Source organism: Thermobia domestica, chromosome 12 (assembly GCF_964235325.1).
Source record: "Thermobia domestica chromosome 12, izTheDome1.hap1.1, whole genome shotgun sequence".
Taxonomy (NCBI): domain Eukaryota; kingdom Metazoa; phylum Arthropoda; class Insecta; order Zygentoma; family Lepismatidae; genus Thermobia; species Thermobia domestica.
This window is the reverse complement of record NC_137465.1, coordinates 74406181-74420657: the sequence shown is the minus strand read 5'-3', so window position 1 is coordinate 74420657 and position 14477 is coordinate 74406181. Positions and strand designations below refer to the sequence as shown.

Genomic DNA, 14477 nt, shown 5'->3' with positions numbered 1-14477 from the left:
GTGCCATTAACATTAACGTTAAAGCCTCCATCGTACGGCCCTTTGAGTAATAATAACACCACGTTTTTTGCTAGTCTCAATGCGTCCCTATATTCTCGCGAATATTCTGACGTGCCCAAGTTAGTTACTTTTTTTTGGGGACTATTGTTTATGTTATTGTTTATTGTTTATTGCTAGTCTGCAGAGTAGTCCTTACATTAATATGCCATTGTCCTTGATAATCATTGCGTATTTACAAGCAATTTGTTATTACTGTTAGAAGATATCAAAAAACAAGATAAAATATACTACTTAACGGTTCATATTTTTCTTTTACAGTACATAAACGATTAATAATAATAATAATAATAATAATAATAATAATAATAATAATAATAATAATAATAATAAGAAGAAGAAGAAGAAGAAGACTATTCCAGCATAAAAGTTATCAATTGCATTACACTGGCAACAAGCGACGCATATTTTAACTTCATAAAAAATCGTTTCTCACGATTTTCTGGAAAACTACGTATGATAACATCTTCATTATGTCAAGTTGTTTATCTCAGTGTAATATATGTCTTACCTCTGGACAATATCACAGTAAAACAAAAATTAAATATTAGGAGTACATCGTACTTTTGGACTACATCTCATTAACCATGGGAAGATTGAGTAGTGTATACTTTAAGATATAAGTTTCAACTTAACTTGCATCATACATTCTTAGGATTACAAAAAGGAAATTTGTTCGTTTGCATTTGAACAAAATTCTTAGGATTACAAAAAGAAAAAATATTTTTTCCGAATTCCGGAATTTTTCCGAAATCCGGAATTTTTCCGAATTCCGGAATTTTTCCGAAATACGGATTTTTTCCGAATTCCGGAATTTTTCCGAAATCCGGATTTTTTCCGAATTCCGGAATTTTTCCGAATTCCGGATTTTTTCTGAATTCCGGAATTTTTCCGAAATCCGGATTTTTTCCGAATTCCGGAATTTTTCCGAATTCCGGAATTTTTCCGAATTCCGGAATTTTTCCGAATTCCGGAATTTTTCCGAAATACGGATTTTTTCCGAATTCCGGAATTTTTCCGAAATCCGGATTTTTTCCGAAATCCGGAATTTTTCCGAATTCCGGAATTTTTCCGAAATCCGGAATTTTCCGATTTTACTTTCCGGATTCCGGAAAGTAAAAATTCCGGAATTGGCCATCCCTAGTTCAAAGGTATTGAATTTTAAATAACAACACGTACAGCTATCGAGACAACTGTAGTATTGATTTCTAAGGAAGTCTTTACCAACCGTTCTTGTTTTCCACTTTTTTTTTTATCGAAAAGCGTGTACGTTTTCTTTAACTACAATAAAGTTTTCGCATTTGTGAAGGTATTATTTGTTTTGAAAGTAAGAATTCTTAAGTAACAACATAGGAGATGAATATTTCAATGTGCAAGCAGCGAGTTGTGTTGGGAATGCTTCATTAATCCGGTTCTTTCCCCTTCAAATGCCTAGTTGCCAGACTTCGTTTTTAAGGGACTTAGAAAAATTTACACGCGCAATTATATTTTGGAAAGTTGTACAAATTACGGTACTGCATTTATTGTTAGTATTTTCTAAATAAATTCTGAATAAAATACCATGTTGATTTATTTTATATTGCCATACAGGAAAACAGAACTAAGGCCTTTTATATTATTTTCAATGAAAATGTTCTATTCAATATACGCAAGTAACTTCTTTTGTGGAACTAATCAATTTCGTAGATCGAGATATCACTGCATATTTTTCTTCCTGCCACAGAAGTCATCTGGCTACTGTGTATCAAGATACTCATTCATTTTGGATGATATTCATTTCGTTTAATTTGACTAACCTTCAGATGAATGCATAATAGAGATCGTAATTTCTGAAAATAGAGTAAAATAGCTATTCATAATGTTTTATCTGTGATAATAGTTTATTGTTATGTGTGGGTGGTAACAAGGTTTTGTTTTTGTTAATATTCTTATATTGTTCTCTTCACAGAAGAAAGTATTAATCATATTTATAGATAAATACAACAGGAGAGTTCCACGTATTAACAATTATGTTCTACGTATTCCATGTATTAACGATTTGCTTTGATTTCCTATTCTTGTAATTTTAGAAAGATATTCAATGTTTATCTTTAATTTATTGTAAAACACTATATTCATCAAAACGAATAAGACAATCTCAGTTTCATATAAAATTCATTGATTTGTATGAATGTTGAAAACCAGATATTGCTACATTCTCACATATTATGTTACCTTGCACATTAACAGCTGAGAAAATAAAATCTTAAAATCGATTTTTTAATTCTTTGAATTTTCTCTTAAATTAGAACGTATTATCAAACCATGTGACTGGTATTCTCTTTCAGACGATGCATGCTCATTCTCAATTTTGCATCTCAGGCGACAGTACCCTAGAAGCAACACATCTTGCTATTAAATCTCTAGCACAAGAAGATTTTGATGAAGCGTTTGTTATTGTATTTTCTGATGCAAACTTGGACAGATACAGAATTTCTCCTGAGAGATTTGGTCAAATTCTGACTTCAAATGACAAAGTTAATGCCTACGCAATATTTATTGGATCTCTTGGAGACCAAGCATTAAGGTAAGTAGATTAATCATTACTGTACAAAGAAGTAATCGTGGGAAAGAGAGTTATCTCCGATACTAGAAGAAATAGGCTAACAAAATAAAGGACAAAAATTAGGTGTGTTAAAATGTGGTTTAATTATGTGAAAGATTGGCAATGATAGTACGAAGCTAGTTTCTAAAAAGCCGCCATATAGTATGAGGGACGGCTCCAGGTAAAATTCAGGGAGGTGCGATTCCATAATTTGGCGCCCCCCTTCACCTCTCCTTCCTCTAGAGAACAGGGTTAAAAATTCTTTGCGCATGGACGTGATGCTTCTTCTAGTATTAGCCGCGCAAATATGTTGCTCTTTCGCTCACAGCAGTAGGTGTTTACTCCCAACTTCTTTGAAATTAAATGATACTTGTAAAAAATAAATAAAAGCAGTTTTGGTTATTCAAGTACAAATAGCTAAATTTAAACAAATAAAAAATACATAAAAGAATATACAATATCAATCTCAATGCCGAGAATCAGGTACAAATTTTCTGGCAAATTTAAGATGAAAACATCAAAATTGCAGTTTTCTCGCTTTCTGATTGACAAAATCTCTTAATACTTTTTCTACGTCTATGATCCCTCCCTCAATATCTCCACCTTGCCGTGGTGGGGGGCTTGCGTACTCTAATGATCCCAAGAGCTATGCCGGAGATAGCTTCGCTATCAGAGGGCTTCCCATGCCGGACAGGTCTTTAGAGATAGAAGTCAGACGAAGAGAGATATTATGGTAGCGGGCAGCAGCTCTACCACTACCACACTGAGGCTGAAGATGATTGACATCGGCAGGCTCAGATGTGGACAAAAACAGGCAGGGACAAAATGTCCTCAATGGCTGTTTCACTGCGAGGTGGAAGAACCTGGGACATCACCACTTTACTCAGTCCCTAGAAAAAAAAACATGGAAATAGAAATAAGAGGATGTAATATTAGGGAATACGACACTACTGTTTCACAGAGGGTCGTTCCCGGCAGTGGAGGAAAACACAGCAGGGCCTCCTCGGTCGTCATCAAACGAAACCCCTGCAGGATAGGAACTTGGAATGTGCGATCGCTGTTACAGCGTGGAAAACTGGAAAACCTGAAGAAAGAAATGGAACGCATGACGATAGATATCTTGGGAATCAGCGAAGTTAGATGGCCTGATTGTGGAGACATGTGGAGCGGAGACTTCAGAATGATTTACTCAGGAGCTGTAAACGGTACAGCAGGAGGGTTACATGCGTAGAATCCACACTGCGTAGCATCCAAACTGCATAGGATCCACATTGCGTACAATCTAAACTGCGTACGATCCAAACTGCGTACGACCGAAACTGAAATCGGCGTAGGATTCAAAACAGGTATGGTCATATGATCTAACAATAAAAAGAAACAATTATTTTACAAACATAGAATATTAAGTGATAATATTTTTTGAAGTTATATAAAGAAAACCCAGCGTAGGATTAAAACTGTATGCCACCGAAACTGCGTAGGACCAAAACTGCGTAGCGTCAAAACTGCGTAGGAACAAAACTGCATATGATCCACACTGCGTAGGATCCAAACTGCATAGAATCCACATTGCGTAGGATCCACACTGCGTATCATCCACACTGCGTAGGATCCATACTGTGTAGGATCCAAACTGTATAGAAACGAAACTGACAAATAAAATAGTGACAAATATAATTAAATAATCATACAAGGGTGTACCCAGGAACGTTTTCTTGGGGGACTATGACTTATTCAGAAGGGAAGGAAAAGCTAAGTCTTGTCTCAGCTGGGACGTCGTTAAGGGGCAGAAAGGAGAAGCCTCCCCCCAAAGTCTCCAACTTCTGATCAATTTGGCAAATGCCTTGTTCAGAAAATTGTCGTTACGATGATGATGGAGACATATTTCCAAGCCTACACTTACTCACCTAATAATGAGCTAACCACAATTTGTAAATTGAAAATGTACTAAAGACAGTTTGCGAAAAGATCTTTTCTATTACTCAACACATCCCGTTTGAATATGTCATATACCTAAGCAGTGGCGTATCGAAGGGAGGGCTCTAACCCCTCCCATCCAGTCTTTCATATACTGCAGAAAGTCAATTCACCTAAGGTGGTCAATTTTACAGAGCTGGTGACGAGCACAGCGTAGAAGGAACCAGAAGTCAGTAGCCCGTGCATCCAGTAGTAAGTCACGTACACCGCTGAGGAAGTTGTGGTGAACAGCTAGTGTCTGTTAAAGTGACACCTTATTGCGAATGTCACATATGTGCACTTTCCGATGCAAAATGCAATGAGTCACTGATTGTGAAATGTGTGCGGCAAGCAGCAACAATATCAGCAGGCGTGCAATAGGAATGGTAATAGCGCTATAAAAGCACTGACCCTAAATATCAAGATCAAGTTGTGAGAGTGAAGAGGAAAAGGGCATGTCCAGCCAGGAAACCACGCGTTGTAAGAAACATCAGGACAGCAGTTGTGAAGGAGAACCCACCCACCGAAAGCAACCTTGCCATCTTATGCAGGATGTCACAGAGCACAGTGTATCGTATCATAAAGGACAATTTGCGACTAAAAAATCGACATAAGGCGATGGGTCATAAGGTGTCATAAGTTATCACCAAGGCACATTCAATCGAGATTCAAGAAAGTTGTATGAACAGCACCTCTCAGATGACAAATGTTAGTGGGTTATCACTCTGGATGAAGCCTGGATCTACCTTGATGACACCAATAAGCCCAGGGACATATTTTATTCACCACATGATGCGAAGAGCCGCGGCGAATCCGTCCGTGGATGTCGCGAGAAGTTTTCGAATTGCTTCATGATGGTGGCAGGTTTCTGCGCCAGTGGGAAGTTGCCAATGTATCGTGTGAATTCCGAGGACAAGGTAAATGCAGCCTACTTTCAAACGAACATCATGGAACCCTTATACAGAACGCACATCCCACACTTGTATGGCAGGGACACCCAGAAGGTGTGGAACCACATGGACAAAGCATCCAGTCACAATGCTCGCAGTTCTGTCGCGTAGTATCGGCGTGTGGCGACGGAGACTGGTGTGTCTGTTATACCCTTCTCGTTCAAACCTGTGGGGTCATCAGATGCGTCGCCGATGGATTTGCGCCTTTGGCCTTCTGCAACAAGGACTCACACAAAGGCGTCCCATTTCCATAGAAGGCTCTGGAAAGCTTGTCGAGCGGTGTGGTCTACAATTCCTCTCACACACCTTCGACGCGCAATCCTTCAGTGGCAATTAAGTTGCAGGGCGATAGTCCAGGCTAGTGGCCGCCACATCGAGCACACCCGTTGGTGGAGGAAGGAATTGTCTGAGTTAGTGAGAATTGTCTGACGAACTTTGGGCTTCTTAGGTGAATTCAATTCTGTGTGTAAATGAAAAACATTTCAGTTTTATTTAAATCTTGGAAAAGAAACATTCTCTGTGTGAAAGAGGTTAATCTACACATATGACGATACATCACTTCAAATGTTTAGAAAATATGAACTGGTAGAGTACATAGTTAATGTGGGGGGCAAGAAAACGAAGGGATTTTTACTGAAATTAAAAATTGTAGTATGCTGGCACGTACCCTACGCAAGAATTTACTTCGGAGGAGGGGTCCAAATTCAATGTGAAGATAAATTATTTTCAAATTTGTAAAATCACCCCTAATATTAGACTAAATTTACAGAAAAGTGGTAATTTCGGGTTGAGGTGTTCAGACTACGACGACACCCCCTGAGTACGTCCCTGGTAGTGTGTCATTTCTACCGATTTGAGTTCATCTAATTGTGCAAACGTAACCGAAGCTCGAAGAAACTGTAAACGATTGCTTGAGGCACGGGAAGAAGTGAAAATTTATTCTACAAAACAAAATAGGAAGATAATAATATTAATAATAATGTATTTGTTATGTATCCCCTCCCATTGTATATTTCTGGCTACGCCTATGTACGTAAGTATAATTCAATCGTTTTATTACTTTTTAGTCCTTTCATTGATTAAGAACACCAGTCACAAGAATAGTATGTATCGTTCGCAATCGATGAAATTAGTGTTGCCCATGAGGCAAGAAATGCCCATGAAAAATAAGAGTCATTCGATTTTGACTAAAATTTGTATGGTGGTAGATACAAGAAGTGCATTTTTATGTTCAAGATGAAACGAAACACATGGCAATACTGTACTTTTTGACGAGCTTCAAGAAACTCAGCCCCAACAAATTTCACGAGTCTGGTAGGCAACAATAATTCATCCAAGTCTTACATCTCGGATATTTATTTATTATAGAGTTGTGGGCATTACCAGCATCTTTGACCTTAAGTCCGTCACATTGGAGAGATGACGTCCCTCGGCGAGCACACAATCGGGGAAGGAGAGGAAGAAGAATGGAAAGGGAAGGAAGCGACCTGGAACCTATGTATTAGCCTAAATTTCCCTAAATTTGGGCAAAAAAAAAAAATCGAAATTTTCGAAGTTTATATTTATAATTCCGTACCGACACGTCCGAGCGTAAGTGAACTACATCAGTCAAACATTGATCCTTACTGAACAAATGTGGGCACAGATCGTTGCAATTGGGTAATTAGGGGGCGCACCATACATTCGTATTTAGGTTCTAAACATCGTGTGCGTGGATTTTCTCGGGGTTCTCCCGTTTCCTCCCACTTTTTTCATTCCACCATTTCATTCATTTCTCATCATCACCGTCTCCTTTAGCCTAACCGGCATAACCGTGGGACATGAAACTCAAAGATTTCATTTCATTTCATTTTCGTATTTAGGTTCTAACCCTTGATTTTTCTCACTTTTATATTTACCATAATCTATTATTTTTTTAATTACTAGCTTCGTATATTCAATATCGACATGATACTTTCAGGATATATTAGTGGTGGGTTAAGGTTTATTTTAAGATAGTTTGCATCTGTCTCGTAGCAGTACTTCCAGCCATAGAACTATTTATTTCCAGACTTTTGGTTTTTAAAAAAAATCCCTTTTTCCCTTCTAAAATTTGCCTCTTATTTGCTTATCTTCTATTGGCTACACTGGTGGAAACCACTTCATACAGGTGAAATGTTGTGTTGTTGTTGCATTTTATTATCGTACAGGTGAACCCTTGTTTACAAAGCCTTTAAAATTTTAACAGTTATTACCTGCATGTTTCAATCAAAAGAACATGATAAAATCATACGCGGGAACACAGGAGAGAACCCAAAATATAGTAATAAGGTTATAGTACATAATATGTGTATACAAGTAATATTACCAATCAAAAAAAAAATAAATAAAAATAAAATAAAATAAAATAATATAAAAATAAAAGTAAATAAATAATACTTAAAAAATCCACAGGAGAGAAATAATAATATGGCTGAGATTTAATGTAATTTTGTTTGGTTGTAAAATTGTAATTGTTGTGTTTTGTTGTTTGGTGTGTGTATGTATGTTGTATTATGTTTATATATGTGTACTAAAAAATTTGTCTCATATCTTACAGCAATAAAGATGCTCCAAGTAGTAGCAGAGACCCGAGATTAAATTCAGGACTCGGGTTAATAAGAAAGCCCCACCCCCAGTCATGGGTAATTAAAAACGAAAGAGAGAGAGAGAAAGAAATATTAAGTAGAGAGATTAGAAAGAGTTAGGGGCAGTTGCGACTGCCGGTAAGTCCAAAGTTATTGGCAATGGCAGGGGTAGTGGAGGAAAAAAAAATATTGGCTACATTGGAACGAACATGCCAGATTCTGGAAGCCTCATCCTTGACTTACTGTTGCGTAATGAAATACACATATATAATTCCATGTATCTGCCAATCCCCAGTTCTAGCTGTTTTACCCACTAGGAATGTAAATAGCATTAAATTCCTTTACTGCAAAACAATTCCCGAAAAATAAAACAACCAGTACTGACAATTAACGTCCACACATCGAGTGAGTGCGATAGTTACCATAGAAGGGTAGAATAGGTTATCATCTGTTCCAAATTACTGCAAAGTCGCAATTTCAAATAACAACTAACAAACTTTATTTAGTGTAATTCAGTAACAAATAACATGTACGAAATATAATAACGAAAGTCCTCCTTTGAAGTAAATTAATTCTCTTAAATGTAACATCCACAGTGTAAAGTAACACTCATTACTTTTTTTTTTTTTTTCAAGGATTTGTTTAACACTCGAATATTTAGATATAAAATCCCCACTTTAAACGCAATAAAGTAATTATATCGAAACGTTAAATAATATAGGAGTTCTCTACCCAATATTAACGACCAAGGTTAGCTACTGTAATTTAAAATTTATAGTTAAAAACAAACATCAAAAGGTTTCTCGCAGATAGTCCAACCAAGGCATTTACTGGTTACGTAAGATGACCAATTCAAACTTTCTTTCCTTTATTTCTTCTTTTTTCCTTTTTTCATACGAGACAATAAGGAAAGTTAAATGGAAGCAACTTAATTCTCATTTAACAAATTACCATACATACCAGAAACTATTTCATTCATTTTCTTTCCCTTCTTATTTTACTTTTTTTTCTTTAGTCTCCAAACCTGTTTTTCTTCCTGAGCAATGTAGTGGTCAGAATTCTGCTTCAGTCTCCTTACAGCCATAATCCAATGGTTTCCTGTCTTCGTAATTTAAATATCACCTAGGGATGGCCAAAATTTTCCGGAATCCGGATTCCGGAAATTTTGTTTTCCGGAATCGGAAAATTTACTTTCCGGAATTCGGAAAAATTCCGGAATTCAGAAAAATTCCGGAATTCAGAAAAATTCCGGAATTCGGAAAAATTCCGGATTTCGGAAAAATTCCGGAATTCGGAAAAAATCCGGAATTCAGAAAAAATCCGGAATTCGGAAAAAATCCGGAATTCAGAAAAATTCCGGATTTCGGGAAAATTCCGGAATTCAGAAAAAATCCGGATTTCGGAAAAATTCCGGAATTCAGAAAAAATCCGGAATTCGGAAAAATTCCGGAATTCAGAAAAATTCCGACATTCGGAAAAAATCCGGAATTTAGAAAAAAACGGAATTTTTCCGAGATCCGGAATTTTTCCGATTTTACTTTCCGGATTCCGGAAAGTAAAAATTCTGGAATTGGCCATCCCTAGCTAGTAGCTGTTAAAAGAGAAACACAATAATGAATATATATACTGTATTAGTTTCTTGTAGTTGGATATGTCTTTATCACTTACGTAGACAATTGCTACTGCAGTTATTTACTGCTTTATGAGAAGGTCTTATTTTCACACACAAAAAAGTCGCCGGTATGTCTCAAACATTATCGAGTTCCCACCTGCAGCTGCTCCAAAGCACTGCAAACTACTTTTTAATCAGGCGAAAGGCAGTGAAGGAAAAGAAATCTCAACAAATATTCTAATAACATTCGCTTATTGTCAACATACCTACAGTGAGCGCAGAAAGTGCTCGTACACCATGCATACTTTATATTGAAAACAGCTAGCATGAGAACGGGAGGTGGAAAATATATATATAACCAGAATTAAGACTACACATTCATACATTTTATTTCTATATACAAGAGAAAGGCCAAACAAAGACAATCACTGTTTTGCTCAGAAGAAAAGAGAGAATTCCTTTTTTGTAAACGCAAAAAGTCACCGTACACTTATGCTTGAATTAATGCTTATAAAGTATATTACGTTATTTATTATTTTGTGGGATTACCCTGTGCGTTAATGATTGTCTGTAGTCTTCGTGGCATTGATTTCACCTGTAGTAGTTCGTAGTTCTGTAGCTTCGGGACTATAGAAGTCAGTGGAGAGCTTTTGTGAACGCGGCATTGAACCTCCGGGTTCCATAGGCCATAGAGTTAGTTAGTTAGTAGCTTCGGGACTGAATATGTCCCATTCTTCTTGAATAGCTTTTCTCAGGCCTTCTTTAGTAGAGAAGCTGTGCCTTCTGATTCTTGTCACCAGAACAGACCATAGATGTTCTATGGGGTTCATGTCTGGGGATTGGGGAGGTGTGCGAAGCTGTTTCAAGGTATTATAGAGTAGCCACAATCGAGTATTTTCCACTGTATGTTTGGAGTTGATGCCTTGCTGAACAATAAATTGTTTTCTGCGCACTAGTATGGAGATTTTCCTTTAATATGTTAATATACACTTTGTGGATCATCACTCCATCGATAAAGTGGAGACGACCCACTCCTGAGGCACTCATACAACCCCAGACGAGCACGGACCCTCCTCCGTGTCTTACTTTAGGGACGAGATTTTGAGGATTCATCTCTGTATTCACCTTGCGTCATACCATACGTCTCCCATTGGATTCGATAAGATTAAATTTACTTTCGTCCGAAAATATGACCCTATTCCAGAAAGAAGCCTGATCCCTTATCTTTATACTCTTTTTCAAAGTTTAGTCTCTTTATACGATTTGTCTTGTTCACCCATAACATTTTCCTGGCTATCCGAGCATGACACCCTGCAAATATTCCGCACTGTACTGGCTGATACTTTAACACCGCGTGTTTCCAGATCCGTTGCCAATTGCACAGCACTACTTTTCGGAACCTTTTTTCTTTCCCTAATAATGTAACGTTTATCTTGTTCACTCAACACTCTTGGTCTTCCAGGTTTTTTTTTTTTTTTTGTTTTTTGTTTTTTGTTTTTTTTTTCGCACAGTGATAGAAACATTATACATCGCAATTATTGTTTGTACTGTTGAACGAGGTCTGTCTGCAAGGTTTGCTATCTTTCTCAAAGATTTACCCTTCTTATGCAATTTAATAATTACTTTTCTTGTCTCCTCATTTGTTTCTGTTCGGTTGCTTCCCAGTTTTACAGCCCACCGTGCAGTTTTTTCACTCCTATTCACAACTAAACTCATTCTGTTATTCGTCATGCTATAAACAGAGGTGTATAATCAGGTGAATACTAGTGAACCCCAGTTGTGGTATCTTTGTTTCGTATTCGTACGTCAGGTGTACGATCTCTTTTTGCGTCTACTCTATACACTTTCTACGGAATTTATTTACTTTCTGACCATTAAACTTGTCTTTTTGTTCTTTATTGGTATATTCATAAAGCTTAGTTTTCATTATTCATATTGTGTGTGTTATTACACTTCTTAAATTTTCTGTTTCTTTTTCGCAAGCATTCTCGTTTCAATAGCATAGGTGTACGAACACTTTCTGCGCTCACTGTATGTACAGTAAATACAAATTTATAATTTTTGACTTTACGAAGTATACAATGTAATTGTTCAATAATTAACATAAGCAGGCATTCATTAATTTATATTAATATAATAATTAATAAAACTAATAAGCGGGTGATTGATGACTCAGTGGTAGAGTTTTCATCTATGGTATTCTAACCCAGGACATGTGGGTTTTCGATGGCTAATTTTGTGTTCGAAAATTTTTCCGATGGTAGGCCTACTCTTGGTTCCCTTTCTTATATTTGTTCCATCATCACTCATTAACGAATTTAGTTTATCAAAACTCTATAGCCATATATTCATTCTGTCCGTCAGTGAAACAGTCTCAAGTACTATCTGATGGATTACCATCAATTTTGGCCACGATGTACAGAGTCAATAGTTAAGAATCGAGTTCCCTGATGAATGTAATATTCAAACCGGAAGCGGTACAAATCAACCATTTCCGGTTTTAACGTTAATCATTATATAGTAAATATGGTAATAGATAGCGAGAAACGGTTTCCAGTAATCGACATATATAACATTCATGTAGATAGAATGTTACCCAATTTGTGCATCTGCTGAAAATAATGAGCTTAGGTATTTAGAGAGCATTTTCCGCTTTAGAAAATGTGTGCTTGGTAAAGAATGTAGAGAATTAGCTGAGTCAGGCACGTAGCTAGAATGTGGTAATAGGAAAGGGGGGGGGTCTGTCACGAAATACTGTGGTTATTTACCAGGGGCTCAATCATTCTAAATTATTTTATTGGCAACATATATTGGTTCGTTTAGCCAAGATTTCTAATGGAGGGATGATATGAAATACTGTGGTTACACACCAGAGGCTCGATCAATCTAAATATTTTACTGACAACATACCCATATTGATTGGTTAGGACAATAAAATGAGGATATATTAGTAAGTATTTTAATAAGAAGCTATGAAGATATCTCGAGTAAAAAATTATAAAAAAGTATTGAAAAAGATATAGTCTTCCGAGGTCATTCGAACGGTGTCGAGAATTTTGCGTCTGGGAAATTTGCGCCCTACCTCAAGAACAAGGAAAATTGCGCCTGCAATGTACCTCCACCGGGAAGTTTGAGCCCTGCGAAATAAAAGAACCTATTCGAGCTTACGCATTTGCTCGGAAGGGCTGACATTACAGCATAAACAATCCTCCCCCCACAACCATGCCATTTGTGATTTATTTTCATTGTGGCTATATAAGGGGAGAATAAACTTCAATATAATCCAAAAGAACACAACGGATCAACGCAATCACTGCTTCTTCCAGAGATGATTTTGGGGGAACACTGGCCTCCCCAGAGCTCTCAAAGTGCCCCCTCCTAGGAGACCAAAATAATACGTCTATAATATAATAATAAATAGAATAGTACCAGCAGTGACCCCCTCCGGAATACTAAGTGTGCCCCCCGGAACATTTTTTCTGAAAGAACGACTGAACGCAATTGTGTGTTTAAAGTGTAATTCCAGCAAGTAAACACACTGTACATAGTTTTCTTGATAATATTACTGAACTGATTTTACACTCACTTTACATTTTCTTTTCTATATTTTGTGTCCTAAAAAGCCAAACAACTCGCAAGGATTGTGAACAGAGATATCTGGGTAGAGCCAAACAGCCTTTTGTAGATTAAATTATACTCTTTGATTATATTAATAAATAATTATATATCAGTCATTTATACTTTTATTGTAAATTTTGTAGTATAATGAAAAATTGTATTTGTATGGATTGCCCTTCAGTGAACTAAAATTGTATTTTTTTTTTTTTTCATTTGTTCGGAATATTATAACGGATGGAGTAACTCACTGAGACGATGAGAGGCAAGCCTAGTTCAAGTGTGAGTGGAAGTTACTTTACACAGTACAAAAATAAGTTGAATTGTAGGGCGCTAACATCCCAGTGCAAATATATTGCGAGCGCATTTTTTCCTATTTTTGTGGTAGGGCGCAAATTTCCTGGGCGCAAAATTCTCGCATTCAAGGAAAATATAATGTCCGTGAAGTTGACAAGCCACTTATGTCAGACTCCAATTTCGACTTTAAACGTCGCTAGTGCTATGTTAGTGTTCGATAGTGACGCAAATCGTTAGCACTCCACAGATAACGTGTGCTTTTTAAATAATGGATATGTCTTCTAACTGCATGCCAACACGCCCACTTCTAAGAATCATCTCAAAAATGAGGTTAACCGTTAGAGCAAGTAAGTGCTCATTAGTACCATTAACATTAACGTTAATGCCTCCATTGTACGGCCCTTTGAGTAATAATTACACCACGTATAGTCTCAATGGGTCCCTATATTCTCGCGAACATTCTGACGTGCCCAAGTTAGTTACTTTTTTTTTGGAACTATTGTTTATCTGTTATTGTTTATTGTTTATTGCTAGTCTGCAGAGTAGTCCTTACATTAATATGCCATTGTCCTTGATAATCATTGCGTATTTACAAGCAGTTTGTTATTACTGTTAGAAGATATCAAAAAACAACAGATAAAATCTACTACTTAACGGTTCATATTTTTCTTTTACAATACACAAACGATTAATAAGACTATTCCAGCATAAAAGTTATCAATTGCATCACACTGGCAACAAGCGACGTATATTTTAACTTCATAAAAATTCGTTTCTCACGATTTTCTGGAAAACTACGT

At 36.7% G+C, this 14477-nt stretch overlaps 1 protein-coding gene across 3 annotated transcripts in view; it reads left to right on the top strand.

Annotated features, from left to right (window-relative positions):
* c12.2 (von Willebrand factor A domain-containing protein c12.2) overlaps positions 1-14477 on the top strand; it is a 1756568-nt gene that overhangs the window by 1721112 nt on the left and 20979 nt on the right. For all 3 annotated transcript variants that reach the window (XM_081733805.1, XM_081733806.1, XM_081733807.1), the window contains exon 33: positions 2385-2623. In XM_081733805.1, coding sequence (XP_081589931.1) covers positions 2385-2623 — 239 coding nt within the window. The remainder of the gene's footprint in view (positions 1-2384; positions 2624-14477) is intronic.